Genomic DNA, 27,243 nt, shown 5'->3' on the forward strand with positions numbered 1-27,243 from the left:
AGCGCCGGACCAATAGAGAACGCGGATCGATGCAAACGTCGATATCTCCGTTTCTAGACGCGGTAGCGACTTGAAACAAAAACCGCTGGAAAGGGAAATCACTGCGCTTCCGATGGATGTAAGATCGTGAAATGAATATTAACACGTTTCCTGCCACGTGTACTGTTTCCAGTGCACGATGAACTCGATCCCTACGGATATTGTTGTCATTAAGAGACAAAGAAATACAATAGAATTAAAAAAAATAAAAACCATGAACTAATAATTATAATATATTTATAATTTTTTTTCGGTACACGTGACATGAATTAAAAGTTGCTTAAAAATGGTTCGGCAAGGCACGTATTAATTAGCATAATTATAAAAACGCGAAAGGCATCGATTTCTGCGTTAACGTTCCTGGTCCTGTAACTGTCCTTGTTTGATAACGTCAGAGAAAACGCATGTCAAGAATTCTTGCGTTATATATTCAAATAAATAGATATATTTACAAAATAATATCTGTGGTCGATTCAATACACTTGTAAAATTGTCCGTGTACTTTTCTTTTACTCGACAATCAATAAACAACCGCAAAATTAATTTGACACGAAACCATTTATCTTAACCTCCTTTCTCATGATTTTGTCAATGTTAATTTTGTGACTATTTATTGCCTGCTCGAGTAAAAGAAAAATACACAGACAATTTCACAAGTGTACTGAATCGATCACAAATGTCATTTTGTGAGTATATCTTTTTATTTGAACGTATAACGCAAGAATTCTTGACATGCGTTTTCTCGCTTCTGACATCATTAAACAAAGACAGTGACTACCCAGGAGTCTTAAGGTGAACATTAATCTACGTTAAAGACCAGTTGAAAACCTCGGTTTGGATTTATGATACAAAGCGTCGATTTCATCTTTTTAACAGATATAAGAGCAATACTCAACGATGTCTTCTATTTATCTTTCTGCTAGTGAAACGGATATTTGAATAAATTGTATGTATGCTACGTCAGGAAATGTGTAAAATTTACGGACATTTGAATATGAAATTTTCCGACGTTCGAAATTAAAGGAAAATTTCTTGAATCGTCGAATCACGCCTCACCCAAGAAAAAGTTGATTACTAATGACTAGAATATCATTTCATTAAACAAAAGTGATCTGTAAATCTAAATACACGAATAATGCGCAGGTAGGTATATTTCATACATTTGACATAGTGTTTCTCCGATCTCTCAATAAATTTACATGCGTGTGTGTGTGTGTGTGTCAGATGATCGATCTCCGAGCAGATCGTGCGCTAATTTCACACGGCAGTCGTCAAGCCACAATGTCTCGGCCACGTCGCAAGCGTCGGGAACGCGCGTCTCGCGACTTTCGGACTCAAAAGGTCCGAAATTTCTCCAAGTCATTAAACCCTCGTCATGGCCGACCTGCTGAAAACGTGGTTGCAAGCGCAACTTGGCGTGATTATGGATCTCACTCCGGAGATATTCGGCCGCCACACCAGAGACGGTACATTGATCGCTCAGATCCTCCACAATTACGACGTAATTAGCAGCAACCAGCTGAGTATGATCGTGCGCACGTACGACCCGGCGCTGTCCAGGGTGAACCTGAAGATTCTGCAGATCTGGCTGAAGCTCATCAACGTCACATTGAGCGACCAATGCATCGAGAAGATCTCTAAAGTAAACTTCCTGCCTCCGAAAAATATCATTTTTACAAAAACATCGTTATGTCATGACGATAAGGGCTTTCATAGCATTGAACGACACTTCAGGTTAAAGGTGCAGCAGCTCTCGAGCTCTTCTACAAGGTCTACTTCAGCCTGGAAGGCAAAGATCGACTGGATTTTATTGTCTTGCAGAAAGAACGGAAAAAATTGGCCTCTGCATCCAGCAAATTTCGTATCACCAAAATACGCGAAGAATCACCTATCTATCAGCCACCCGAGCATCCTCTTTCGAAGCCACTGATCGAGGCGACCGACACCATTCTATGGTATCGGGATAAATTCTGGAGTATTTTGCAGGCCTGCAAAAATGAACGACGACGATTCGAAGACGAGATGAAATATTTCACAATACCAGTTGAGTACTTCCCAAATGACGTAGAGAATGAGGCCAAAGAAGAGAGTGAAAGACTGGACGAGTTCGCTCTCAAATATCCGGCTTGCAAAACGCAAAAGAAGAAGCTGGTCGAGTGTTGTCCCCAGAAGAAGTACTTCGACGTCACCTCCGTCGAGGACCCCGCGATCGCGACGAAGTACGTCGACTTCCTGAAGAAACGCAGTAAGCGGGCGGCTAAATTCCATGACTCGAAGCTGAAGACGCAGACGACGATGATAGTAGACGCGTGGGAAAAGTTACTGAAGCAGCAAGACAAGTCGTTCGACGAAGCTCTCGGCCTGCGGGTGTTGAATCAGTCGCAGTACGAGAAGCAAATCATGAGGAAGCTGTGTGAAGTGCGTGACATGAGAAACAGGGTCGTGGAGAATCTTAAGATTGTCGACACGATGCTATTGAAAATCCAAGAGAACGAACAGCGGCTGCAGGAGCGTCGCGAGCAGGAAGCAGCGGCAGCGGAAGCGCGAGACGTCGAGATGGAAGTCCGTAGAATGCGCGAACTACATCAGAGGATTCACGAAGAGAAGGTGAAAGAGAGAGGAAGACGTTTATTTCTATTCTAAAGCAAGCCGTCTAAGAACATTCATTGAAGTTGTACAGATTAAAGTATAACACACGGAGGAAAAATTATTTTGAGGAATAGCAAAGTTTATATTGTTGTAACAAATACATAAATATACAGGATGTTTTTAAGTACTGTCCAACATTTTAGGAATTGATTTTTGAGATCATTTTATAAAGAAAAGTTCATATGAACATGTGGTAATTTCTTCATGAAATGTCCACAACTTAGAAAATCAACTCCTCAAATATTAGACAGTACTTAGAAAAACATCCTGTATATTTATTTACTATGATAACGTAGAATTTATCTCCCTGAGTTTTTTTCTTCTGGTGCTCAGCGTTATACAGAGAACGTTATAAAATAAATTGCTAATTATGTTTGAAGTACCAAAGGGATAAAATTTCTGTAAATAAATAAATAAGAATGTTATTAAAAAAGGTGCGCAGGTTCCGAGAGATGCAACGCGGAATCTGCTTGGAGGTCGTGAGGGATCTCGCAGATGTCGCGGTAAAAATCGCCGAGTATCGCCAGGCCGACGATGATGGCGTGCCACGTTCCATCTGGAGTGACTGCAGGACGTTATTCCTGAAGAATCAACCGATCTTCGAGTTCGCGGAGTACTCGGATTTTCTTGAAGTCGCAGACGCAGAGGGGGTGGAGGAGGAAGACACGCGGAAAAAGGCGGAAGATGAAGAAACGAGGAGTCACGAGATCATGATAAAGGACGGGAATGATCCGAAGAACGGAGAGACGAAAGACACGCGGCGTACGGATAATGGAAAGGAAGAAAAAGTTGTGGACAAGCAGAAGCTGGAACTTCTTCAGCTGGAGCTGGATCGTCAGAGAGTCTTGGCTGATGCGGACTTCGAGAATTATCGAGATTTGGCTTCACCTTGGGACGAATTCGTGCCGACGAGAAAAGAAGGACAAGAAGAAGACGAAGCTGAAGAGGTTTCCAGATTAGGTTGCGTCGTGCTGGGCTACGTGGCTCATCGTTTACTGAGGATGTTGCACAAGTTACCCACCGAAATCACGACTCCTTCGATGCCGAAAGTTAAAGTTGCGGCCATTGTCTTGGGTGTAACAAGCACAGCGTTGCTCGATGAGCTGCGAGAGCTGCTGAAGAAGTGCGACGTGCACTTGCTGCAGATGGAGGACGCGATCGATCATTGTCTGGAAAAGTACAAGCGAGAAATGGCGGATGTGGAGTACATCGATCTCGACATCGTCTCGGCGAGAGACGTCAGGAGATCGGATGGCAAGACAAATGGTCCGAAGAACCGTCGCGTGAAGTTACCCGAGCAGGCAACGGTGAAAAATACCGTAGTGACGCAGCGGCAGAATGTCGAGGAGAAACAAACGCAAACACCGAGGCAGATCCCCTACGATGATCTGCACCCGACCTTGAGCAATGCCGCGTACATCGGTATATTCGTGTGATATTCTCTGACGTCCATATTCTAACCGCCTTTCCTCCACCTCCTCTTTAGCGCTAAAAGTGTCTTTAGCTGTCTAACTCTGAATTCTAGTTATTTCGTGTGAAAATTATATATAAAATTATTCCAGCCAGAAAAACATTCCATATTTCGTCATATTAATCATATTTCATTCACATTTTATTATAGATTAAAAATCATATTTCAGTTATACTTTTTATCAGGACGACTGGTCAGGGAAAATTATATATTTTAATTATATTTCATCATATTATGTAGGAATCGTATTTCAGTCAGAGGACATATTTAATGTTAAAAATGTGCGGTCGAAATATATATATATATATTTTTTTTTACAATTTTCTATAATATAAACAAATATTAGAAAGAGACATTGTGATGGCAATAGTCTTAAATCCCAGCAAACACGATGACGTACTAAGAAGTGACGTACTAAAAATATTCTAACGACATGACAGACGTCATTATTACATCATGTTTGCTGGGATGTTACTTATCGCTAATAATGGTAGCAAAAACTGTCGGTGATCGGCCATATGTGACGCGCAGGTAAATGGACTTACGAATTTCTCACGTTGGGTCAGTCAATCTCTAACGAGCTGAACACGAAGATACTGATGGAATACCTCAAGGGAATAGAGAGCGTCGAAGGTTGGGCGTTAATAAATTATCCCAACACGTACAAGCAGATGGCAATGTTGGAGGAAGCGTTGACCGGATACCGAATGCCTCCCGATCGTAATAACGTCCTCGATCTCGCGAGCATCGAGGACATCGAGGACATCGATCCTCAGTCACCCAGAATAGTGTTTGACTCTGATGAAGTCGACACATACGCGATGTGCCGGTGAGTTCGATTACCTCGTATCAAGGCCACCTATATTCGTATGTAACTTGGACCTTCGAAGATCTAACGATTGTACGATTCTACCAGGCAATCCAGATTATTGCCGGATCCAATTTCCAAAGAAAAAGATCGTCCCAGTTCGTTCGTGACGGTATATATCAAGGCAATGCCGAAGCCGAAGACCTTAAGCAATCAAGATATATGTTGTATACCTTTGCCCGATGATGCGACTTCCATGGACGAATATTACGCTGATCAGAATATCGCGCACGGATTTTATTACAACATTCTGGACCTCTCAAGCATGAAACAACTGGCCAAATTGATCACGGGCGAGCGGTTGACTGGGAGGGAGTCGCCTTTGGATCTCCTTGATGAGGTTCCGCAGGAACAGGAACCTCCCACTGATCCAGAGGCGGCTATTATTAAACGTTGGGTGCTGAAATCGAAGTGGGAGAAGTTACAACGCGATCAGGTGGGAAATAGCGAAACCGTAAATCGTGATTCACCAGCGGTAGCGGAAACACAGCTCGCGAGATTTCCCGTCAGACCCGGAGAATACGGTTGGCAGTGGATGGACTTTCCGCAGTCTCCGCTTTTATTGGAGACCTTAGCCATGCTCTGGGAGAGTATGGAGGATGGCTACGTGGAGAACCTGAAGGAGATCTTTTCCTTGAAGAGAATCCATACGTCGGCTATTATTCCCTATAAGGAATTAGTTCTGAGGAACTTGAGAAATTTCATCGATCGGCCCGACAATCGGCAGAATTTGCTGCAAGATTTCCATCGCGCCTTCAACGAGATCGATAAGGATCTCAGGGAAGACATAGACATGAAGTGCGAGCTACACTGTCGTGTTAGTGCGAAAATTTTTCAATTACAGAAAGTAATATAACGTATAGTAAAATATAATGATATAAATTTAGCATAAAAGAATAATATATAACTTATTACATGATATAATATTGAATACAATTTAACTTTACCATTTTTTATATTTCTCTTTTACGAATTATATTGTCTTTTTGCTTTCTTCTTAAAGGGATACACGCGCAATATTAATATAATATTTATTTATTGTCTATTATATAATATTTATATATCATGCTAATAAATAAATAATATACATAATATTATAAAAGAAATATGATAAATGGTAACAATAACATAGAACTTAGAAAAAATACCTATGCATTTCCGAGAATCCCGAAATTCGTCTGCAGGTCGTCGACTTCCGAGCGGAATTGTGGGAGCTCTGCGACGCGCGGCGGCACGAAGCCGAGAATGAGAGAAAACGCATCCTGCGTAACCAGTGGGTCCCTGTAGAAACCGCAGTCCTCGTCAACGTGTACATCGAAATCCTGCAGACGGAGAGCGACAGATTCGTTGACACCGTGCAGCTCCTTCAGGACTACTACACGTCGATGTCGCAGAAACCTCTGCAGGAGTCGCGGTTTTCCAAGATCCTTCTCGATCGTGTGGAATTAGATCGCGATTTTCGAGAAACGTCAAATTCTGAGACAACGGACGAGCCGATCAACGATAAGGAAAAGGAAACAACAACGAAGACGAAGACTGATTCGGTCGATGCTTTTACTCGCACGACACATATCAAGCACTTCAAGACCGACATCGAGAGTCTCCTGACGAACGCGTCGAGAACCTTCGATCCCGAGCGGAACGTCGTTTATGATGTTATCAAAGATACCATTCGACAAGTGCGAAGTGCTGTCGACTCCACCTCGTCGACGATCATGGAGACGTTGAAGAAAGAAGAAAAAGCCGCGGTTTTGAGCGCTGAGTCGAAAAATAAAGTAGGGAAAATAACAAGTGCATCACCCAACTCAATATTGATCAAGTTGGAGAAAAGAAGCCGCGACTTGGTCGAAGAATGGCGGTACGCCATTCGGTTCGAGATTGATCGTATTCGTCGGCGCTTGGACGTATTGGACGCGGCTGCTCGGTCGGACGTGGCTTTTCTTCTGGACACGATGCGGCGAACCTTTCATCGCTTGCACGACCGCATCGTCGAGAGGTTGATACCATTAATAACGTGACATGAAAAGAGACTTATATCCCCTAGATTTCTAAATTTCTTGAAGCGAAAATTCCTCAGAACAAAGTTTCTCGGAAGAAAATGTTTTGAAAGAAAGTTTCTCCCAAATTAGAATTAAATGTCGTTTGAAAAGTGGAATGACGGAACCGAGTTCGCTAGAATTCAAATAATTTTTCATTCACACTAAGAGAATTCCCCATTCTGAATTGTTGAATATTTTCATTCGCACTATTTTCATTGAATTATGAATATTTTCATTTGCAATTGAAAAGTGAATTTAATATTCCTCACTATCATAGAAATAAATTCTCCCTCACTCTCTGATCGATCGCAATATTCACTTGTATGGCGTCGGAAACCACTTTAAACTCGAGTGAAACATTTACCCTTACGATTTCAAGTGATAATATTTCCCCTATTTTTTTGAGTGAATTTTCGCTCTTTTTAAGCGAGCTTAAAGAAATTTGGAGAGTACGATAACACCGTATATAGTACGCATAACTATACAGTATACTTTCTGTATACGTTAATATACTAAAAAAAAAAAAACGAAAAAATGATAAAGATACAAACGTGAGATCGAGAGCATCAGCAATATGGCGGACGTCTTCTGCTTCGCCATCGAGGAGGCCGAGCCGATTCAGCAGGAGCTTTTGCTCGACGGCGACCGATTCGTCGTAAGGCCGGATATCCTGATGTTCCTCGATGACCCCCAGCAACTCACCGTTCTCGTGCAAGAAACCCTTTCGTCCCTACGATTTCGAATGATTCAACTTGCGCGATTATTCGACATTTTCCGGCGAGTCGCACCGCACGGGATCATCAATGAGCGCGCCTTGATCTACATCCTGCAGGACCTGGTGTCCTGTGGCGAAGAGGACTGTTATCCGGCGGCTGTACCGTGCGCTTGGCGACAATTGCGAGCTCCCGACATCGAGACCCTGGTCGAAAAACTGTTCGGCGCCTGTGAGTACATCGAGTGGCGAGAGTTCATAGTGTACGCGATGGATCTGCCTGTGCCGTCGTGCCAGGACATCCTGAGGGCGCAAGCGGCCTTCAGACGGCAGGATCCCGAATTACGGGAAGTGATCTCTCGCAATCAGTACCGATCGACGCCACTGTGGTTCCTCGAGAACGTCGAGACGTCGGCTGACGTCTTCCATGAGAACCTCCACGGTGATCATGAAACGTTCTTGGACGAGGAGGAAGACTGTAACGATCACCAGGACGTAATGGACATAATGTTACGCGAAGCGGCGCGATTGGGTGCGCGTGATGTTAGCGATTCCGGTTTGAAGAACGACTTGATAGAGACCAGGGAAGATAATTCCAGGTATACGAAAAGCTCATTGATGTCAATTCGGAAGAAGTAAAATGCGTCGAATTGAAAATTAGTCGAGAGGAACTCCTTTTAACTCTGAGTCGATTGATAATAATGGAACGAACGGTTTAATATTTGTCTAAAATTTTAATTAAAAATATTTGTACTTTTATTTGCTTTTTATTTTTGTCATTATTTTATATATTTTTTTTATTTTTCCGTTTGAAATAAAGATTTGAGTTTTCCGTTTCCAACGATTTTAGTCCAGCGAACGTCCTGGACGGATTTTTCATCGGATCAAACATTCTGAAAAATTGCTTATTTACACACAACGACCTTTGACAATTGCAATTCGTGCGATTTTGCACCGATCGTCATCCCGACAGCGATGTACTGAGGCTGTTATTGGCGAAAGAGCTTCTCCGCCACATGTTCTCGGCTGATCGAGACACGGTCAATTACACCGCCATGTTGTTGGCGTTCTGCAAGAACAAAGATCCCCGAGAAGGTCTCGGGAAAGCGTTCAGTCTCGTTACTGGCAACAGGGTTTGTACCGATACAACAGAAGGCGAGAGGTACGTTCAAGAGCTACTGAAGAGTCGCGTCAAATACTTGCATCTGACGCCACTGCGAAAAGAAGCCATTGAGGTAAACTACGAAACAGTGGAGAGACGTGTGCTAAAATATTTGCGAATTCGCGCAATCTCAAGTCGACTTGTTGCGTTTGCGATAATGTCGCGTGGACGTTCCAGGTAGCACGAGACACTATGAACTGCCTAATGATCAGAGTGGCAAAGGGCGTGGTTCTACTTGAACAAAGACGATCTCACGAGCAAAGGTTATTCCCGAAACGTCGAGTGATGATTCAGCAGCTGAATGGAAACGGCGAGGTAGATCCTGCGACTCTTTTGCCGATGGAAGTGACACCCGAGCATCTAATCGTGGAAGACGCGTCGGTCATTACGGATGAGCAAGAATATGATTCGGCTGAATTAGACCAGGCATTAGAGCAGGAAGATCATGAGATCCAATGGAATGACAGTGTAACCTATTGGCTGCCACGAGACGTTTGCTTGGTAAATTCATCCATCCGCCACTCATGGATTTTCTTGATGGAAAAAGATAATTTTGAAAAAACTGATTTTGGAAAAATTACTTCTGGCGAAATATGTAAAAAAATTAAGTTTGGAGAAACTAATTTTGAAGAAATTGATCTTGAAAAAACTAATTTTAGAAACACTTTTTTCTGGAGAAACTAATTTGAAAAAATTAATTTTGAAGGAACTAATTTTGGAAGAATTAATCTGAGGAAAAATAATTTTGCAAAAACCTGATTTTGGAAACGCTAATTTTCATTTTAAACTGGAGGCAAAATCTTAATTAGTAATGTCTAATCATCTGGTTTAAAACATTAAAGCAGGATTTTTATATTTTTTTAGATTTGCCGATGATGAAATAATTGCATCTAAAAGTAGCGTTTCATTGCAACGATTTCATTTTCAGGCTGTTTTAGCCGCGTGTTTATCGTGGCACGCATCTCAAACGGATCTCTTTCACACCTCCTTAAGTCTTCGCGAAGGAATAACACGCGTGTATGACGAATTGAGGGACGAGAGGTTGAGTGACGAGGAAAATGTGGTTTTGGCGCATCGTCTGATAAACCACCGTTTTATCCTCGAATTGCTTTCCGCCTCGAACAAATTTGTCTCGAAAAATATGTCGGCTCTGCTCCGCGATATTTTAGAAAATAGATATAATGAACCTTAACAAATAAATATAATGACTTAAAGTTTCCTTGGTTTTTATATATACTATTAATATTATTGTCAATATAAGATAATTGCGGCTGACTATTCAATGAGTCATACTACTTGAGAAATAAAAGAGGCATCTGACTTTTGTATTGAGTTCTAACCACTTCAAATAAGTACGGTGGCGGCTCGTAGCGGAGACTCTACAACTAAAGTGACATCACACACCCAAGACTCAAACCTCTTTTTACCAACATTTATCCACCACTTAATCGAGACTCTTTTCGGAATGAGCGTTTTGATTGATACCGTTAGATTACGCTAGATAGTTCGTTTAAATCTCGGCTAAGTAACCTTTTATAATTAAATAAATTCTTTTATTAATTCTTGAGTTTCCGCTATGAATTTTTATTTTTTAATAATATGTTTGTCTAATTTGGTATTAAATAATTCTGTAGGGAAATCTTAGAGATGTTTTTCCACGCGTGTAGTCCGAGTAGAATTCTCGTTGATGCGAGCTGCATTTTCCAGCTACCGACTTTCTGCTCCGTTGATATCAAAGTGAAAGACTTGCAGGGGATCTAAATCTTGAACAGGATTTCTCGTGCTGACAAAGTCGTCCTATGTAAATACCTATAAATAGTATAATATGATATTAATCTTATATTTGATTTCTGTCGAAAATCATCCGATAATACACAGAACACATATAACATCGGAGGTCTTTATATTTCAATCTCATCCTTTACATGTACAGTCGATAAGAGATGGAGTAACCTTAACCTCTTCATTCGTAATTGGGAAGATACACATCACGTATGGACAGCGTCATTTCATGAAACACAAGACCGCAATGTGCAAGTAATATCCACAATTCCGATGAAAATCGACCTCTTCGAGAAAATATGAGTGCATTCGACGCATCGTTCATCATCTTTCAACTTTATTCCGCGACTCGTCTAACGCGTTGCGAGAGGAACTGAAACGAGAACCGGTTGGATGTGTTTACATCAACGATAAGTGGTGAATGGGAATGTAAACGATGTTGCAAACTCTACGCGAGCGTTCTCAGAAGCGCAAGAAACTCTTGGCCCAAACGGTGAGCGTGATTTACATTCCGGAGAAAAGGAGATTGTGGCTATTGCGTTCTTAGGTTAAGAGCGCGTTTCCGACAGTATTCTTGATACATTTGTGCATTTGTTTTCGCAGCTGGGAGTTTCCAGTGTAGACGAGCTGAGGCAAATCTTAGGAACGGATGTGGAGGAATCACAGAGAAAGAGAGGGAAGCAGTTCAATGACAAGTCTGATAATACGATCAAGGATTTGAAAGATGACGCTGCACCAACGGATGAAATTGTATATAAAGACTCCTCGACCTTCTTGAAAGTACGTGCGTACACATTAGAAGTTCGTACATCTCATTCTCAATCACTGAAACACTGTCCTGTGTGCTTTCAGGGAACCCAATCGTCTAATCCTCATAATGACTATTGTCAACACTTCATTGACACTGGCCAACGACCGCAGAATTTTATCAGGGACGTGGGCTTAGCCGACAGATTCGAGGAGTATCCTAAGTTGCGCGAATTGATCAAGCTGAAGGACGATCTGATCGCGGAGACCGCGACGCCACCAATGTATCTAAAAACAGACCTGCTGTCGTATAACTTGAAAGAGCTCAATTGTAAATTTGATGTCATTCTTATAGAGCCACCTTTGGAAGAATATCAGAGAACATGCGGCGCGACCAATGTGCAACTCTGGAATTGGGACCAAGTTAGTTTGTTTCTTCTTTTTCTTTCCTTTCAACAATTACACTATACTGCAAGAGTAAAAAGCAGAAAAGGAAAGAGGAAGAAAGGCAGAGCGTAGCGTTTCAGCCCTGGTTCGTTTGCGCACAGATAATGGAGCTGGATATCGGCGAGGTGGCGGCCAACCGGAGCTTCGTGTTCCTCTGGTGCGGTAGCAGCGACGGCCTGGACATGGGCCGGTTCTGCTTGCGCAAATGGGGCTTCCGACGTTGCGAGGACATTTGTTGGATCCGCACGAATATCAACAATCCGGGCCACAGCAAGAACTTGGACAGCAAGGCGGTATTGCAGAGGACCAAGGAGCACTGTCTAATGGGCATCAAGGGTACAGTGCGGCGCTCCACTGACGGGGACTTCATCCACGCGAACGTCGACATCGATCTCATCATATCCGAGGAGCCCGACTACGGCTCGATAGAGAAGCCCGTGGAGATCTTCCACATAATCGAGCATTTCTGCCTCGGCCGAAGACGGTACGAAGGTGTACGGACGGAGAGAGCGGTTCGGAATCACCCTGACTTTGTGACACGATTGCAAATCGAGTAGCGTTGTTTCGTAAAAACATGTAAAAAAAATTGACGTGTAAAAGATTGCTTGATTACATAATACTTTTGAGAAAAAAATAAGAGATAAAGTTAGCTGGTGCAAAATCAGCCGCTACGGAAATCAATAACAGGTGAGAGATGAATATTATCTGGTTATCACTCGCGATTTTTGCTACTGGATATACTCGAGTGTCAAGTACCAAATAGATACTTAGATATCTGATTCGTATCGACAGCACTAAAATAAATAGCAATGAAAATAATAAAGAAATACTGCTGCATATATACAAAGATACCATTAAGTATGCAAAATTAACGTCCGGGTTTCTTTGTTGTAATCAAACAAATTGCAACATGGAGTGTTTGTTTGTAAGAGAAATCACGGATCGTTACATCTTCCAAGATATAAGATAATTCCGAATCTTATTCTCTCTTTCATTCGTATCATTATTTTCGTAAACTTTCATTACTTTCGTGTTTTAGGTTGCATCTTTTCGGTCGTGATAGCACTATCAGGCCGGGCTGGCTCACCGTTGGCCCGGAACTGACCAACACCAACTTCAACGCGGATTTGTACCAGAGTTATTTCGCCAACGGGCAGATCACCACCGGCTGCACCGAGAGGATAGAAGCACTTCGACCGAAATCGCCGCCGCCGAAGGGGAAGGTGTCCGGCCGTGGCAGAGGAGGCTTCAGTCGCGGCAGAGGCAGAGGAAGATAAATAATACTAAATACTGTGTGTTTGAATTTTCGAACGTTATTCAAATTATTACTACTTGTAAGATGAGAACATAAATATAAGAAGAATCACAGAGCATGTGCTCATGACGCTCTCGTTTTCTTGTCTTCCATCTTTCCAAGAGAATATCTTGAATACTCGATGACAAACTCAGAATCGAAGTTTCCAGGACAAAGTTGCCAAGTCTTTAGGGCTTTTAAACGCAATGCAAGGAACATAGAATTAAATATAGAGAATTAGGAACAGGGAAATAAATTTTGACATATGGATAACTGTGCTTCAACCCACAATAAAGGAATGAAGAACTAAGATTAGAATCGCTGTCGAAATTTTATTCCTTATTATTTATGTGCTTATAGTATCTAGAAATTGACTGATGGTTAATCTTCAAAACGTCTAATGATCATCAATATACAAATAAAAGTCAGTTTGAATCAATCGGTAATTATCAAGAAAATGATAAAAGTGCTAATGATGACAACAAAGATTCATTAGAAAATATGTAATACAAGCGGTGATTTCATTTTAAAACGTTCTTATATATCTTATTTTTTACTTCTTTTATTTGTTTTAAACTATTTCTAATTTATTCCTAATCCCTTATATTTATTTCCTTGTTCCTCATTTTTCATCGTGTCTGAGCGCTTAGTAAGATTAAATTCAAAGTCAAATATCTCGCTAAGCAATCCTCAAGTGAGATTTGCGCAAAGTCTACTTGAAACTAATCGCAAAATCAAGCTCCATATTTTTGTCTGCTCTTTGTCTGCTCAGATTTACGTGCCTAAAGCCTGAGTTTCTAATTGAGATTCTTTAATCTTCGGTATTAATGAAAAATCGTCATTATCGGGAGCGTCTCATTACCACTTGTGAGCTAAGTAAAAGTCAAATGTCTGTCGAAGCTTTGTTAAAAAAAAAATAATTTAAATATAATGAAACATGCGCAAAACATGAAAGTGCTCAACAAGGAAGCGTGGGTGGACATTGACGTGAGACGGGAGGGTGAAACAAAAAAAAAATGAGTGAGCATGTCGTTTTAATATCAAACTTATTCTTATTGCAAGGTACATTGTGTGTAATGAACGCACTTGTCATTTACGCATTACATGTAACTTAACACTTTGCGGATAGTAGCATAGTATTGCCTCTATTTTTTCCTGTTCTCTTTCTCTCTCTCTCTCTTTCTCCCTTTCTCTCTCTCTCTAACAAACGATGTTAACACGATCAAATTGGACTGGACCAGGGAGTCGCGGTTTTGAGGGAGGGCTGGGCCGATCGGATGAGAATCGCGTAAGATTCGATTCAACGGCGAATTCCAACCGACGATGGAACCGTGAACTACCTCGCACTAGGAACAAACGCGCGATTATACACGTGTACGGTGCGTACGTAAAAAAATAAAAGAGGCATTCTTCTCGCGCGGTTTCTCGTCGCGGGAAACGGACCACGAGGAAATGAATCGCGGAGTCTTACGCGACTGGTGCACGGATTAGTTAAATTAACAGAGTAAAGAAGAAAAAAAAAATTGAAAAGTATCCTCAGCCGAGCGAGAGTAAAAAGGAGAAGGCGCACAACTCGTCAGTCGTTCGGGATATCACCGAGTTAAGCGCGTACAAAAGTAGAAAACGATCTAGGGAAAGAAGACGAGTGTGTGATGTCGCGTTCGCGATTTTACTTATCGCGGTATACTCTCTCGCGAAGGCTTCTTCTTTGTCGCGTCGTCGTCGATCTGATAATGAGTGAGTAACAACAGCCTGTCTCGTGTGTTTTGAACCTCTCCGCCGTGAGGCGTGAACGCTTCTCGATCGATATCTCGAATAATATAACATTTTATAATATCTATTAGAATTTACTCTCGAGGCTCACAAACACTTTTATCTTCGCGTAAACGCGACGAACAAATCCGCCGTGGATGGCCGAAAAAATAAAAAGAAAAAATATTCAGCCGGAAAGAATTTTGTAGCCAGGAGAAATGTTCGAAAAAATCAAGAAAAAAAAATATTAAATAGAAAAGAATTTTGCAGTCAGGAAAAATTGTTCGATCGACTCGCGATGAACCGAAGATCGGAGGATCCCGATTATCCGTTCCTCTCCCTTCTTCCTTCTTTTCTCCTTTTCCTTCCCCTGTTCCCGTCTCGTTTCGTTCCGAAAACGTAAGAACTCTTTGTCCTTTCTTTGAAGCGCGATTCCTTCTTCGCGCATACGCGCTTCCTTATACATTGTATCAATCGAAAGACATGCCGCGCGCTCTTCAGAGGCTGAGAAGCGAAAATAATTTTCTATTTTTATCTGAGATCAAGTCACGTTGCGTTTTGTACTCTATAGGCTGAGTCGAAGTTTATTAGTTTAATATACCATAAATAGAGCTCTTAAGATTAAATCGTCGTCATCGTCAACGTCACCGTCTTCGTCGCCGTCCTCGTCATCGTCATCGCAGTCGCCGTGGGCGGCCGCGCGTCACGCTACGCGGCTCCGATTATTACCGTCGGAGAAACGAGTACGCTGACTAACAAATTACTTTTATTGGTCCCAGTAAAGCTTCCGGTAGTGAAATCTATCTGGAGATGGGAATTCCACGTCCACTTATCGAGTTCGAGTGCGTCTTTTTTTCTTCGCGCGCGGAGATAGATATTCGACTTCGACGTCGGGGGGCGGGGGGGGGGGAGATGTATTTTGTAACGTGTAACGTTTAACGCCTAAGTAGTTCCTATACTTGCGGGATATGCGTGAGATATTGTTTTCCTTTTATTACTACAACGAAAGGTATCTCTCTCCTCCTATTTCTTCTTCTTCTTCCGTTTCTTCCTCTTCTTCCATCTTTTTTTTTTCTTCTTTTCTGTGTTTTCCTTTTTTTTTTCGAGAATATTAAATATACTAAAAAACGCGTGATAAGTCAAACGGTGTTACATTTATCGCTACGGTCTTATCGATCTAATGTAAAAAAGGAAAAAAAAAAAGATCTTCTATCGTAATTCAGCTAGATGGATCTTATTACGTAGTCTAATTGTCCTTTCGTAACGCGTCTTACGCGCGACGCTACGCGTGTTCTTCTCTTTCCATTTGCTTGCGCAACATCGCTCCCCACATTCCCTCGTTGTTAATCCTCGTTAATCTTGAGTGGCATAATACGAGAAAAAAAAACGATAAAAAAATAAAGAAAAAAAAATAGGGAAAAGATCGATGGAGAGTATTTAAAGAAGAAACTCCGGTACTGCAACGTGCGTTGTCATAAATAAAATACGTACGATCCGATCCGATAATAGAGATAACAAAGCGCACCATATCTGGATAGAAACAATTGTATTTGCGTTGTTAAACACCAATGCGCACGTTAATCAACAATCATTCGTTGTCATCGTCGTAGTCGTTCATCTTATCGTTTCAACACGATTGTACTAAAAACGGATGATCGCTCTTTATGGACGAATTATCGGACAAGTTAATTCGCAAGCTCGCCGAGTAACTTGCGCGATCCTCAGCTTCACTTAACGCTGACAACGGGAAAAACGGTAGTATCGTAACAAATTAGGCCGACGTGAAAGTCAAACTTAAATAATAATAATAATAATAATAATAATATCAGCGCGTGAAAATATAGTTGCGACAGAGAAATCGGACATACATGATCTACGTGAAAATCGATCGTCTTTCGTGCCTGCGAGAAGACTCCGAAAAAAAACGCTTTCACGATGTCGAATTTACATGATTTAAGGAAAAGGAAAAACAAAATACACGTCGGGAAGTGTAAATAAATAAGTTACGAAAGCGCGAATATTGCTACTGCTCTCTTCTTCTCCCCGGGGACGATTTCTTAAATAAATTAAAAAAATTAATAATAAAGAAAGGAAAAGAAAGAGATAGAAAAATAGAGACAGAAAGACACGATTCGTCTCATTTACGCGCGCTGTGCATAGGCTGGTCGTACATTTGCCCGCGCAACGGTTTGCAGATGCTTTCCTCGTTGAAATTAAAAGAGCATCGAATGGCCGCGATTACGGGCCGCTATTCATAAGTTTATGCGATTATCGATTTTAACAAGAGCCAAAATGACAGTATACGAAACACCCAACGTCACAATTGCAACGGAGTAATCAGGAGAAACGCAAGTATCTCCATTATACTTTTATCTATCAGATAAAAGTATAATAAAAGACCAATACTTACACTGTGTACTGTAACTTTCCATGTAACTAACCGTGTATTCTCAGGGAAAATGCGTTCTTATTATTATTATAATTCTTATTATGATTCGACGTATAACAGTACAATAAAGTAAAAATATAAAAGTACAATTAACTCTTTGCACTCGAGGGCTCCGGAGCGGAGCCATTTAAAATTTGTCTTCAAACTCGAGGACTCCGCTATGGAGACAATGCAAATAGCAAGAGCGGAATATCCTACACACAATAGTTTTTACGATTTGTCTTTGTCTTTATGTTATAAACTGAAAGTTATTTGCATTGTCTCCATAGCGGAGCCCTCGAGGTTGAAAACAAATTTTAAATGGCTCCGCTCCGGAGCCCTCGAGTGCAAAGGGTTAAAGGTCACACACACTATTTGCATCGTGTGCTGTCATTCGACTTTTGCTATGATCAATTGCCAAGCAAGCCCGTGAGCAGGGGCTCGCAATCGTGACGATTTAATTAACGTTCTCAATTTCGTCGGTGGGAAAAATGTGTGCAAACTGTGGCACATATTAACATTCCTTCGAGATTTCCGTTCATCATATTTCACATGAGAAATCGATCCGTCTCCGACTGCGAGACAGAGGGAGAGAAAGAGAGAGAGAGAGACTAGAAACAATTCGCTCTCTGCCGTTCGTTCGTTCTTACAAGAGTGTTCGTTCTTACAAGAGAAAAAGAGCATAGGCACTTCCCCGGTAATGGACGGCTTTTGCACAGAAGTAACCGAGAGCTTCGTCTCACTTCGCATCGCCTCGCAAAAGAAGTCGCTACTCCCCTTCATTATAAATTAGTATCCGTCGTAAAAATAATGTCCACAAAACGAAAAACACAGCCGATACGAGAATTCGTCTTGACCAAACACGATTCTCGATTTTAAAATTCAATTACCAATATATACATATACCGGATATCCCCCGGATTTGTTTAAAATTCAACTAGAATTAATAATATCGCTTTACGAATGTACATATGAAAGCAACGTTGCGCGATGAATCTCTCTCTCTCTCTCTCTCTCTCTCCTTCTCCCTCTCTCTATTTATCTATCTATCTATCTATCTATCTCTTTTTTTTCAACTCGTCTTCCCCACAAATGCATTCCTCCGGGGGCGGAGAAAGCCATTTTCGAAATTGCTTAAAACTGGCTGGCCTGGTTCCTTTTATATAAAAGTCGTTCACGTGTTTACGTGTATGTATCACCACGATCGCGCCACGCGACGCGACGCGTTTTATATTAAATTAATTAATTCTAAATAATTACGACGCAACACAGAATTCCTATCCGCGCGAAGCATCAATTTGTATGCGTGTAACTGTGTGTATGTGCGTATACCGAGAAGAAGTCGGTAACGGGGGGGTTGGGGGGGCGGATGTAACAATGCATGCGTGTGGTGGCGGATGCGGCACAGGCGGGGGATGCGATGGTTGTTCTTTTTTTGTTTGCCATTTTTTTCATCATCCGCAACTGATCGTTCGTTCGTTCGATCGATCGACCGACCGACCGACCGATCCGATCATTCGAGCGGTGCGTCGTTGCGCGTCAGAGGCGGTTGATCGTCAGTGAAGAGTGTTTTAGCTGTGATCGGCCCCACCATCAGTCAAGTCTCAACAGTCACAAATATGTCGACTCCCCTGCAAGCAGACCTATCGTCAGTCGTGGAGAAAGGCGAGCGCGCGATGCGAGGTGTAATTTTCTGGGTCAACCGACGGTCAACGAGGAAGTGACGGTTAGGGGCGGGTGGGGGCGAGAGGGAGCTGCGAATGAACGTTTATGTTTATGAAGAAGCGAGAATAAGCGAGAAAAAGGGGGAACGAGAGAAAGACAAATGAAGGAAGAAAAAGAAAGAAAAGGGTAAACTCAAAGAGAGAAATAAGAAAACGTCACTCGTGTACACACGGAAAACGTGAGAAACACGAAGCTCGCCATTGATCTTCCGTCCTTTCCGAGCGGAGCTCGACCCGTCGCCACCCCGAACTTCCGTCCAATTCCGCGAGAGAGAAAGGCGTTTAAATTGCAAATTCGATCTGCGCACCGTCGGAGGAGAACACATGCACTTTGTGTTATTCGAATTTCTTCGGGACGCTCTCTAAATATATAAACGTGACTGCGAATTGGATCGTTCTCGGACGGGGGAGATGCGCGTCGAACTCCCGGGGGAAATTATTATGCGGAGGCAAATAAGTATGTTCTGTTGCGCTGCGTTGGATTCCGCAGAAAACGTAAACTTCTCGATAAGCTAGCTCCATCGCTCTCTTCGACTTACCGTTCGTCAAACGTGGAGCAACCTAATTATGAGCGGAGGAAAGGTAATATAAAAAGTCAGAGACACGCGCGTTTATATCACTTACTCTTAAAGAGATTCGCTCTGAGTTTCATCCGCTGCTTAGGAATTCGCTCATTGCAGATATCTTAATCGTTGCAAATGTTTCAGTCGCAACAAATAGCAACGGGAAGATCGATCGTGCGTGCTCTTGCATTCGCAGGTCGATCCGATGGGTATCGTCGCATGTCAAAGCAGCAGCCTCGACAATCCAGAGTACGGTAACATAATGATAATAATAACTGCAGAGACATTGAGATCGAACACGTATTTTGCTCCCCTCGTATAAAGGCTTTTGTGTAACCGCAAATACGGATATCCGTATGAGATAAAACGCATAGCTCTGGTCGGACGGTGTTTGAACTTCTTTTAAGCGAGTTCTGCAAACGACCGACAACGATACAAGTAATTGCAGTTTTTCGTCACACGGTCTCGAATTTTGCGCGACACAGGTGTAGCCGTATTGAACAGTATCGGATTAATCGGACAAACGAAATCAAAGGGAAGAGAAAGAGACAACTCGCTCGAAAGAACACCAGGGATATTCTTACACAAACTGCATCGTGTAACATTTATTTGTCAGTAACTAACGTATGTAATATTCACAATCTTATGACAAAATCTTATCCGTCGACAAAAACACCGATGGTGCTTATAAAAAATCGGCGAAGTAAACACATCATTTTTTTATTTTTATCCTTTTACGGTTTTCTTCTTTTTTTGAACTTCTCCCTCCTTTCTTTTCCTTTTTCTTTTACTCTTCTTTGCTTTTCTTTTCTCTCCTCTTTAAAGGATCGCCCCCACGCGCAAATAACCGATCTAGAACGTTTCTCGTCTTCCAAATGAGAAATCACGGGCAATTCGTAAGCGTCAATTAATACTCGTAATATATAATATAAGATCCTATATATTTTTATATGCACGAGCGTAGATGCGCGGCGTATGCACCTGCGTTCAATTTAATAATAAGGAGAAAGTACAAAAATACGTTTATCGCGTAAATGTAAAACGGCCGAATGTCGGGCAGACGTATCGTTTGTGATGAAATGTACAAGGGGAGTTGTCGTCCGACGTCGTGTTTGCGAGTTCTCACCAGCACGAGGCGCATCAGGAAGCCGGGGAGCCAGAAGAGATGTATTCTCCAAGCGCAACGTCCAGTCATTTTTCTCTCTTTTTACTTTTTTTCCTTTACTTTTGGTCTCAGATTTAAACGATAAATTTACAATCAAAAAATCACGGCCCGGAAAGAGCGAATGCACGTGTGGCGATCGGTAAAACTCGCGACGGGTGATTTTTTTCAGTCCAATTTTCACGCGAGTTCTACGATTTTATATATATATATATATATATATATATATATATTCTCGAACTTTTTGTTTTGAGCAAACTCTGAACTTTGAATCCGCGCAAAAGTACATCTCCGTCGCGTCCTCACCCTTCTCCTGCGTCAGCCGATGTAATAAACGCCCTTAAAACGTACGGATCGAAGACTGACGATGGTATCGTTATATCGTTACCATATATAGAATTCTACGCGCAAATAGGAATAACAGAAACATCGGCAGCTGTATAAAAGTCGTATTCACGCATCATCCGTAGTCCGCAACATTCTCCGGTGCAGCGTACGTTCTGCAGCACATTCAGTTTCGGACGGGGGAGGAGGGGGGATGAAAAATCGAGCTGTGTGAGTCGTTCGCTACTGAAAAATAAGCTTCTCGCGCGCTACAACTCTCTTTACTTCTCTCAGACACGCAGCGTTTACTCGATTGCGTTATCCTATCTAACGACGAAGGGAAACACGTTTCCTCAGCGGTTTTCGACTCGCTCCCACGCGAGCACCGAGATTCACTTTTATATCACTATATAAAGGTGTACGTAACAATCGCTGGTACACAGGCGTAAAATAGCGAAGAAATCGAAACGTTCAGTTTCCTCCTGTTTTGTTCTGTTTCAATTTTTCTTCTCTTTTTCTTCCCTGCTTTCTCTCGCACACGCACTTTGTACAACGTTAATTATCAAAAGAACGACGGCTTCGTTGATCCTCCCATCCCCTTCGTGGTTTCGCTATCGACGGCACGGAAACGTGGTGTGTTCCTTCTTCTCGAAGCGAGCACCTCTGATCCGAGCGTCTCTCGTTTTTTTTTCTTTTTTCGATTAATAAACGATACAGATCCTCTGTGAGAATCTCCCTCTGAATTGATCTTCGAATCCGTATCTTCGATACTTGGAGGCGTCTCGTTTTTGCCGGACTAGTCGTCATAAAACGCGATGGGATTTTGACCCGGCTGAGCTTGCGGCTCTTTGATTTGTGGTTTTTCTCTTATACGCACGTTTACGTAGAGTAAATCGTTCTACAATTTAATTAACGACTAACGCTCCACCTCTATAAGATGCTTCTCTTTTATTCAATATAAAATCTCTCCTTCACTCGAGTAAAATATAATTTTATTCTTACATTTTCGGCATCCAATTTTTCCCGTTATGTTTACGCCTAGATAAAAATAGTTAAGTTAGTTGTATATATATATACATATATATACATAAGTAGCCTCTCTAATAAAAATAATTCTGATACGTCTAATCTGAAATCTCTGAGAAATAAATAGATAAATTCTTCAATTAAAAACCTTTATGAAAATAACTATGGCCTTTAGTAGGTTTCTTTAATGAAGTAAGGGAACTATGTTCCAAAGAAACCGTGAAACTGGTATGCGATTAACAAGATATGCGATTCGCTGGAAACTTGCGAGACGCCGTTGCGAGGACAAATCGTCATTGTGCGATTAATCCGTTCTGTACGTTTTATTAATCGAAAAAATCGTGTCCACCCGCGAGCTCTTTTCGGCGATTATGCAACGGTCAACGACCTCCGAACCGTATCGCAAAGCCGAGAACGGGAGAGTGCAACCAAGATGCCGGATGCACATCACGTGGCTCTCGGAGGAGGTTCGCCGAAGTTAGCGTTCGCGCGAGGAGATGATGTCGACGATACGCTTCGAGAAACGGCAGGTCGTGGCGCGCACCAGCTGCATCTTATAATTGTGTGGTACAACAATACCCCGCAAGTGTCGTCGATGCAACGCAAGATGATGATGCAACGGAAGTCGCGCCGAAAACAAGTCGGCGGATGCCGAAGAAGCCGAACCTCGGCTGTACGCGTAAACCTGCGCGCTCGCGCTAGCATCCCCGTGGATCGCGCGAGACACTTATCTACATATTTATATTTGTGTGTGTGTGTGTGTGTGTGTGTGGGTGTGTGTATGAATCTATTAAGCACTTCGTATGATGAAATAGCGCTGAATATTAAGTGGAAAACAGTCGCAGGATTTCGTTTGTACGCGACGAGAGAAAGACTCGTGGCGTTTGTGAAATATTCATTCTCGAAAAGAGAACCGTCGCATACAGGGGACGAAAGATTTCGGGGATCGACCGAAATTTCATGATTGTATAACAATCGAAAAGTGTTCTCGAGTAAGGTAACGCATACGTGTTGCTTTCCGCATGCGTGCGTGTGCGTTTGTGTGTGTTGTGTGTACGGTACGTGATGTATCGCGCGATAATCGTAATAATTTTATCAAAGTACGAGGTGCGCAAGGATAATCCCGAAAGGTGTGTCATGAGGGACTTCCCTCGGCTGTGAATTCTTCGACCGATTCGACGAACACTTTTTCGATCTCGATTTCTCATCGAGATTGCGCGTTATTACCAGTCGATATTGAGCTCTATCAGCACAACAAATTCCGCTCCCATCCCCGCGAGATCTCCGCTCGATCGCGAATGCGTGTGCGAAAATGTGACCGTGAAAGAGAGAGAGAGAGAGAGAGAGAGAGAGAGACTCGCGGGGATACACGATAAGAATCGGCTTGTTTCAGCGAAGAAAATCGCGCGATGGCGGATATATTTGACATATTATTCTCTCTAGACGTTATTATTGACTTATATACGATATTTTATTTTTATGAAAAATATTCGTTTCTTTACAGCATTATCTTCTTTTTTTTCTTTCTCTCTTCTTCATCTCAGTCCATATAGTATTCATATATAAACATGCACTTCCGCTACGCCATATAGCCCGTTCATTTGTTTTTCGACCGTGCTTCTTCTCTACTTAACGGACACAATGTCTCTATATTTGTCGTTTTGAGAAGAGTTTAGTTGTGTATGTGTGTATATACAGTCAAGTACATATATGTACGTGCTTGTCAAGAAAAAAAAATAGAAAACTAAGGGAAACCATTAATCACAGGTTTGCAAGCAAAGAAAAGTAACAAGTATTATATCGTATGAAATACGTCGACGGAATTTGCAAAGTTAATGCGGAATCAAAATTTCAATTTGGGTCCGATCGAGTGTTTCTCGAATACCCCCCAAAAAATAATGATTCTTTCTTTTTGTCGCGTTTAAACAAAAGTAACAATGGATACACGCACGGTTACGTGACAGAGTAGGGATATCTTCAGCGTTCAAGAAGTGTCATTTACACTCAACAATTTCCGTCTGAGCTCTCACACCACGTGAACAATTTTCGGTATGGACCATTCGGTCGTGAGGTCGCACCATATCTCGATAGAAATTTTGATGATATACGAATTTCACATGTCGCTCGTGATCTTCACTTCGTAATTTTCGCGTCGACTTTTGTCGAAAATTGTCTGCGTGTTCGATATCTATGTAAGTGGAGGGGAAAGAAAAATGATCGTGCCATGCAGAATAATGTGAGCTCGACGTTGTCTAAAGGCGTAACTTATTCGAGAGAGACGAAAAAGAAAAAAAGAATTCACAAGTAAAGTGTGATTATATGAACGGTAAGAGTTGTTAGTGAACCTGTGAGAAGAGTACGTTAATTTTGATTAGATTCTTACGCGGACAATAAATACTTTCGCGTCCCAATCACTCTCGCTCGCCGCTGCTTCCGCTTCCAGTCATCGTCCACCAGCACTCACTCCACAATGCATTTAAATCACTCTCGCAAAACCTAATCTCTAATCGCTTCGGCTCGCGCGAAATCATTATCAATCGTAACGGCAAGATAGCGGTCCTTCTTATCTTCCTTCCTTCCTTCCTACCTTTTTTCTTCATTTTTTTTTGCTTTTTCTTCTTTACGTAGAAAAAAATCACATTGGCTTCCTTTTACGTAGCGTAAATAAAATGCTAACTCAAGTACAAAAGCTTAAATGTAATTAAACGTAGTAGACGTTGAACGTGTATTCTCTCGCGACGCTCGGCGATGACAACGGATGTAAGTTTCGCGGTGTCTCTGCGTAACGCGCTACATAATGTTTCCGTGGCACGCGCGCATATGTGTGTGTATATATATATATAATACGTGTAGATGTGTATGTGTGCGTGTACGTGTCTGATAATTAAAATGCCAATGACACCGAAGTCGAGAGAGATGATTAGGGGTGATTGGCGATGGGCTCACAAAAGATCTATCATCCCTCCATCTGACAGAAGACGGTACCGGCCGACGCGCTGGCCCAAGTCCACTAAGGGTGAACAGACACAGAGAGACACAATCGGTCAGTCATCATTGCTCGCACAGAGGCTTATCTTCGACGGCAGTCTTACACATGTAAAGGACGACGGTGGAGGGCAAAAAGTGCTCTTCGCGCGCGCTTTCCCGATTCTTTGCTCCCGATTATCCCCGTGAGCGAGACAAATCGCGCGACCTGTCTCGCACGACAGTCCGTACTTTCGGAATGTATCATCATGTGTACTTCACCCCCGCATCGAGAAGATCGGGCTCTACTAACGCCGAATTCGTTTTGCGTCACTCCTACACCCTCACCCTCACTGTGAAGAAACGTTATCGTTTCGCTCGCAAGTCACGCGAGCGGATGCTCTGATGATAATAATACGACAAATATATCGATAACAGCAACTTGCAATGATTTATACGCATTCCGACCACATGCAGTGAACATACATACGATGCATAAAAGTAGAGAAAGAAAAAGAGAGAGAGAGAGAGAGAATATGTGAAGTGTTGCATTGCGCGATTAGGATCCACGCGTGATGATGTCGTTCGCACAAAATGACTGCGATCTAATAAATAATGCAATAATGCAAAAAAAAAAAAGGAAAACGAGTACGTAATGAATGGGTGGAAAAATCTATCGGGATCGCAACATGGATTGCGCTATGTGACATTTCTATGTAGGAAAGCACGTACGATACAATGACGTTCGGAGAGATGGATAAAAAAGAAAATGCTAGCTTCACGGAATTCATATTTTAATCTAAACGTACGCGCTTCGGACGCGCGAATCGCGATACAGCCTTTTCTACAATACGTCGCATGCCGCTGTAGATGCCGGAACGCAGCCGATGGTCCAATGAGAGAATTTAGTTTTTCGAAAGTTAGTTCTCCTCATTAGACCATCGGCTGCGTTCTGACATCCGACAATGACATACGACGTATTGTAGAATAGGCTTATGGATTCACCGTCCCCGACAGGCGCGTCGGATTATCAAGCGTAGAGAAACGCGGTTGCAATTACGAGATGTCGTAAATATCGGTATCGATACTGTTCGGAAAGCAGAGGGAGAGAAACAGAGCAGAAAGGGTGAGAATATAAAGGGAAGAAAACATCGTCCGAGTATAGGATTGAAAAAAGTAACATGTATGTTCTCTACATAGAAATATAGGCGCCGCAAATAGAAAATATTACAAAACGTATAGTACCATATGTACTTGTGTGTAATGTATATGTATATAATAATAATAATAATAATAATAATAATAATAATAATCTTATCCTTAAAATACGAATTACAGAAGTACATTCGTAACGTAGCATTACACTGAAAAGTCGTTAACATCTTAATTATATACTAGGCAATCATAAAGTAAAGACGATTCTCGCGAACTGGGGGTGTTGAAAATATAGCGACAGTATAACAGCAGTAGCGTTTTCTATAATAGTAACACAATTAATAGTACTAATACAATATATTCTACCAATGATACGACTAATAATGATGAGAACGAGATAGAGACGGGAAGTGACAGAAAGAAAAATATAGAGAAAGAAAGAAATAAGGAGAGAGAGAGAGAGAGAGAGAGAGAGAGAGAGAGAGAGAGAGAGAGNCGATAGTATCACAAAAAAGTAATTATTAAACAGTAAAACAGACACGTTGCTCACAGATCTTACACACGTTTCGGACGTCGTAACAATCTTCGAAGGTAGTCGCGGCTATAAATTACTTGCATGCAACGGGGCGAGATACGAGAGAACGGCGTTAGAACGGAAAGAGAGGAAAGAGAACAGAGCGAAAGGAGGAGAAGATAAGAGAGAGAATGTAACTCGATATTCGAATAATCCGTTCGATGTCGAACGCCGAGACCAAAGAACCAGAGCAAATCCCCAATGCTCGTTCTGCCCGTCGACAGACCGAGGGGAGACAATCCATGACACATACGACATATCCATGCGTTCCGAAAAATATCGTACACAGGGTACACAAGTGTGTCCTCGACACCTACATGAGCACGAGTGTTGGGGGGAAATCAAAGGGGTTGGGCGGGGG

At 42.0% G+C, this 27,243-nt stretch overlaps 3 protein-coding genes across 5 annotated transcripts in view; 2 read left to right on the forward strand and 1 right to left on the reverse strand.

Annotated features, from left to right (window-relative positions):
• The first annotated feature begins 1,414 nt into the window (after positions 1–1,414).
• Positions 1,415–7,045, forward strand: LOC106748498 (sperm flagellar protein 2-like). The gene is made up of 6 exons (XM_014627085.1): positions 1,415–1,681; positions 1,774–2,646; positions 3,123–4,110; positions 4,691–4,988; positions 5,076–5,844; positions 6,212–7,045. Exons 1-6 carry the CDS (start codon positions 1,415–1,417, stop codon positions 7,043–7,045), a joined length of 4,029 nt encoding a protein of 1,342 aa, XP_014482571.1.
• Positions 7,046–10,586: 3,541 nt separating this feature from the next.
• The window catches only part of LOC106748504 (phosphatidylinositol 3,4,5-trisphosphate 3-phosphatase and dual-specificity protein phosphatase PTEN), a 25,109-nt gene continuing 8,452 nt past the window's right edge, over positions 10,587–27,243 (reverse strand). The window contains exon 9 of one of the 3 annotated variants that reach the window (XM_014627162.1): positions 10,587–10,749. In XM_014627162.1, coding sequence (XP_014482648.1) covers positions 10,673–10,749 — 77 coding nt within the window. In that variant the 3' untranslated portion in view covers positions 10,587–10,672. The other 2 variants (XM_014627178.1, XM_014627171.1) reach the window with 2 other exon arrangements.
• LOC106748554 (methyltransferase-like protein 14 homolog) lies at positions 10,648–13,300 on the forward strand. The gene is made up of 6 exons (XM_014627216.1): positions 10,648–10,741; positions 10,874–11,215; positions 11,326–11,502; positions 11,575–11,892; positions 12,018–12,400; positions 12,956–13,300. Exons 2-6 carry the CDS (start codon positions 11,159–11,161, stop codon positions 13,191–13,193), a joined length of 1,173 nt encoding a protein of 390 aa, XP_014482702.1. The 5' UTR covers positions 10,648–10,741; positions 10,874–11,158; the 3' UTR covers positions 13,194–13,300.

This window comes from Dinoponera quadriceps, unplaced genomic scaffold (genome assembly GCF_001313825.1).
Source record: "Dinoponera quadriceps isolate SergipeBrazil2010 unplaced genomic scaffold, ASM131382v1 scaffold343, whole genome shotgun sequence".
Taxonomy (NCBI): Eukaryota; Metazoa; Arthropoda; class Insecta; order Hymenoptera; family Formicidae; genus Dinoponera; species Dinoponera quadriceps.

Excerpts from the sequence above, each read along its gene's own strand:
- LOC106748498 (XM_014627085.1), top strand. The coding sequence starts at position 1,415 with ATGGCCGACCTGCTGAAAACGTGGTTGCAAGCGCAACTTGGCGTGATT. Across the intron at positions 1,682-1,773 it reads GCATCGAGAAGATCTCTAAA|GTTAAAGGTGCAGCAGCTCT; the intron begins GTAAACTTCCTG and ends ACGACACTTCAG. Across the intron at positions 2,647-3,122 it reads AGAGGATTCACGAAGAGAAG|GTGCGCAGGTTCCGAGAGAT; the intron begins GTGAAAGAGAGA and ends TTATTAAAAAAG.
- LOC106748554 (XM_014627216.1), top strand. The coding sequence starts at position 11,159 with ATGTTGCAAACTCTACGCGAGCGTTCTCAGAAGCGCAAGAAACTCTTG. Across the intron at positions 11,216-11,325 it reads AGAAACTCTTGGCCCAAACG|CTGGGAGTTTCCAGTGTAGA; the intron begins GTGAGCGTGATT and ends TTGTTTTCGCAG. Across the intron at positions 12,401-12,955 it reads TTCTGCCTCGGCCGAAGACG|GTTGCATCTTTTCGGTCGTG; the intron begins GTACGAAGGTGT and ends TTCGTGTTTTAG.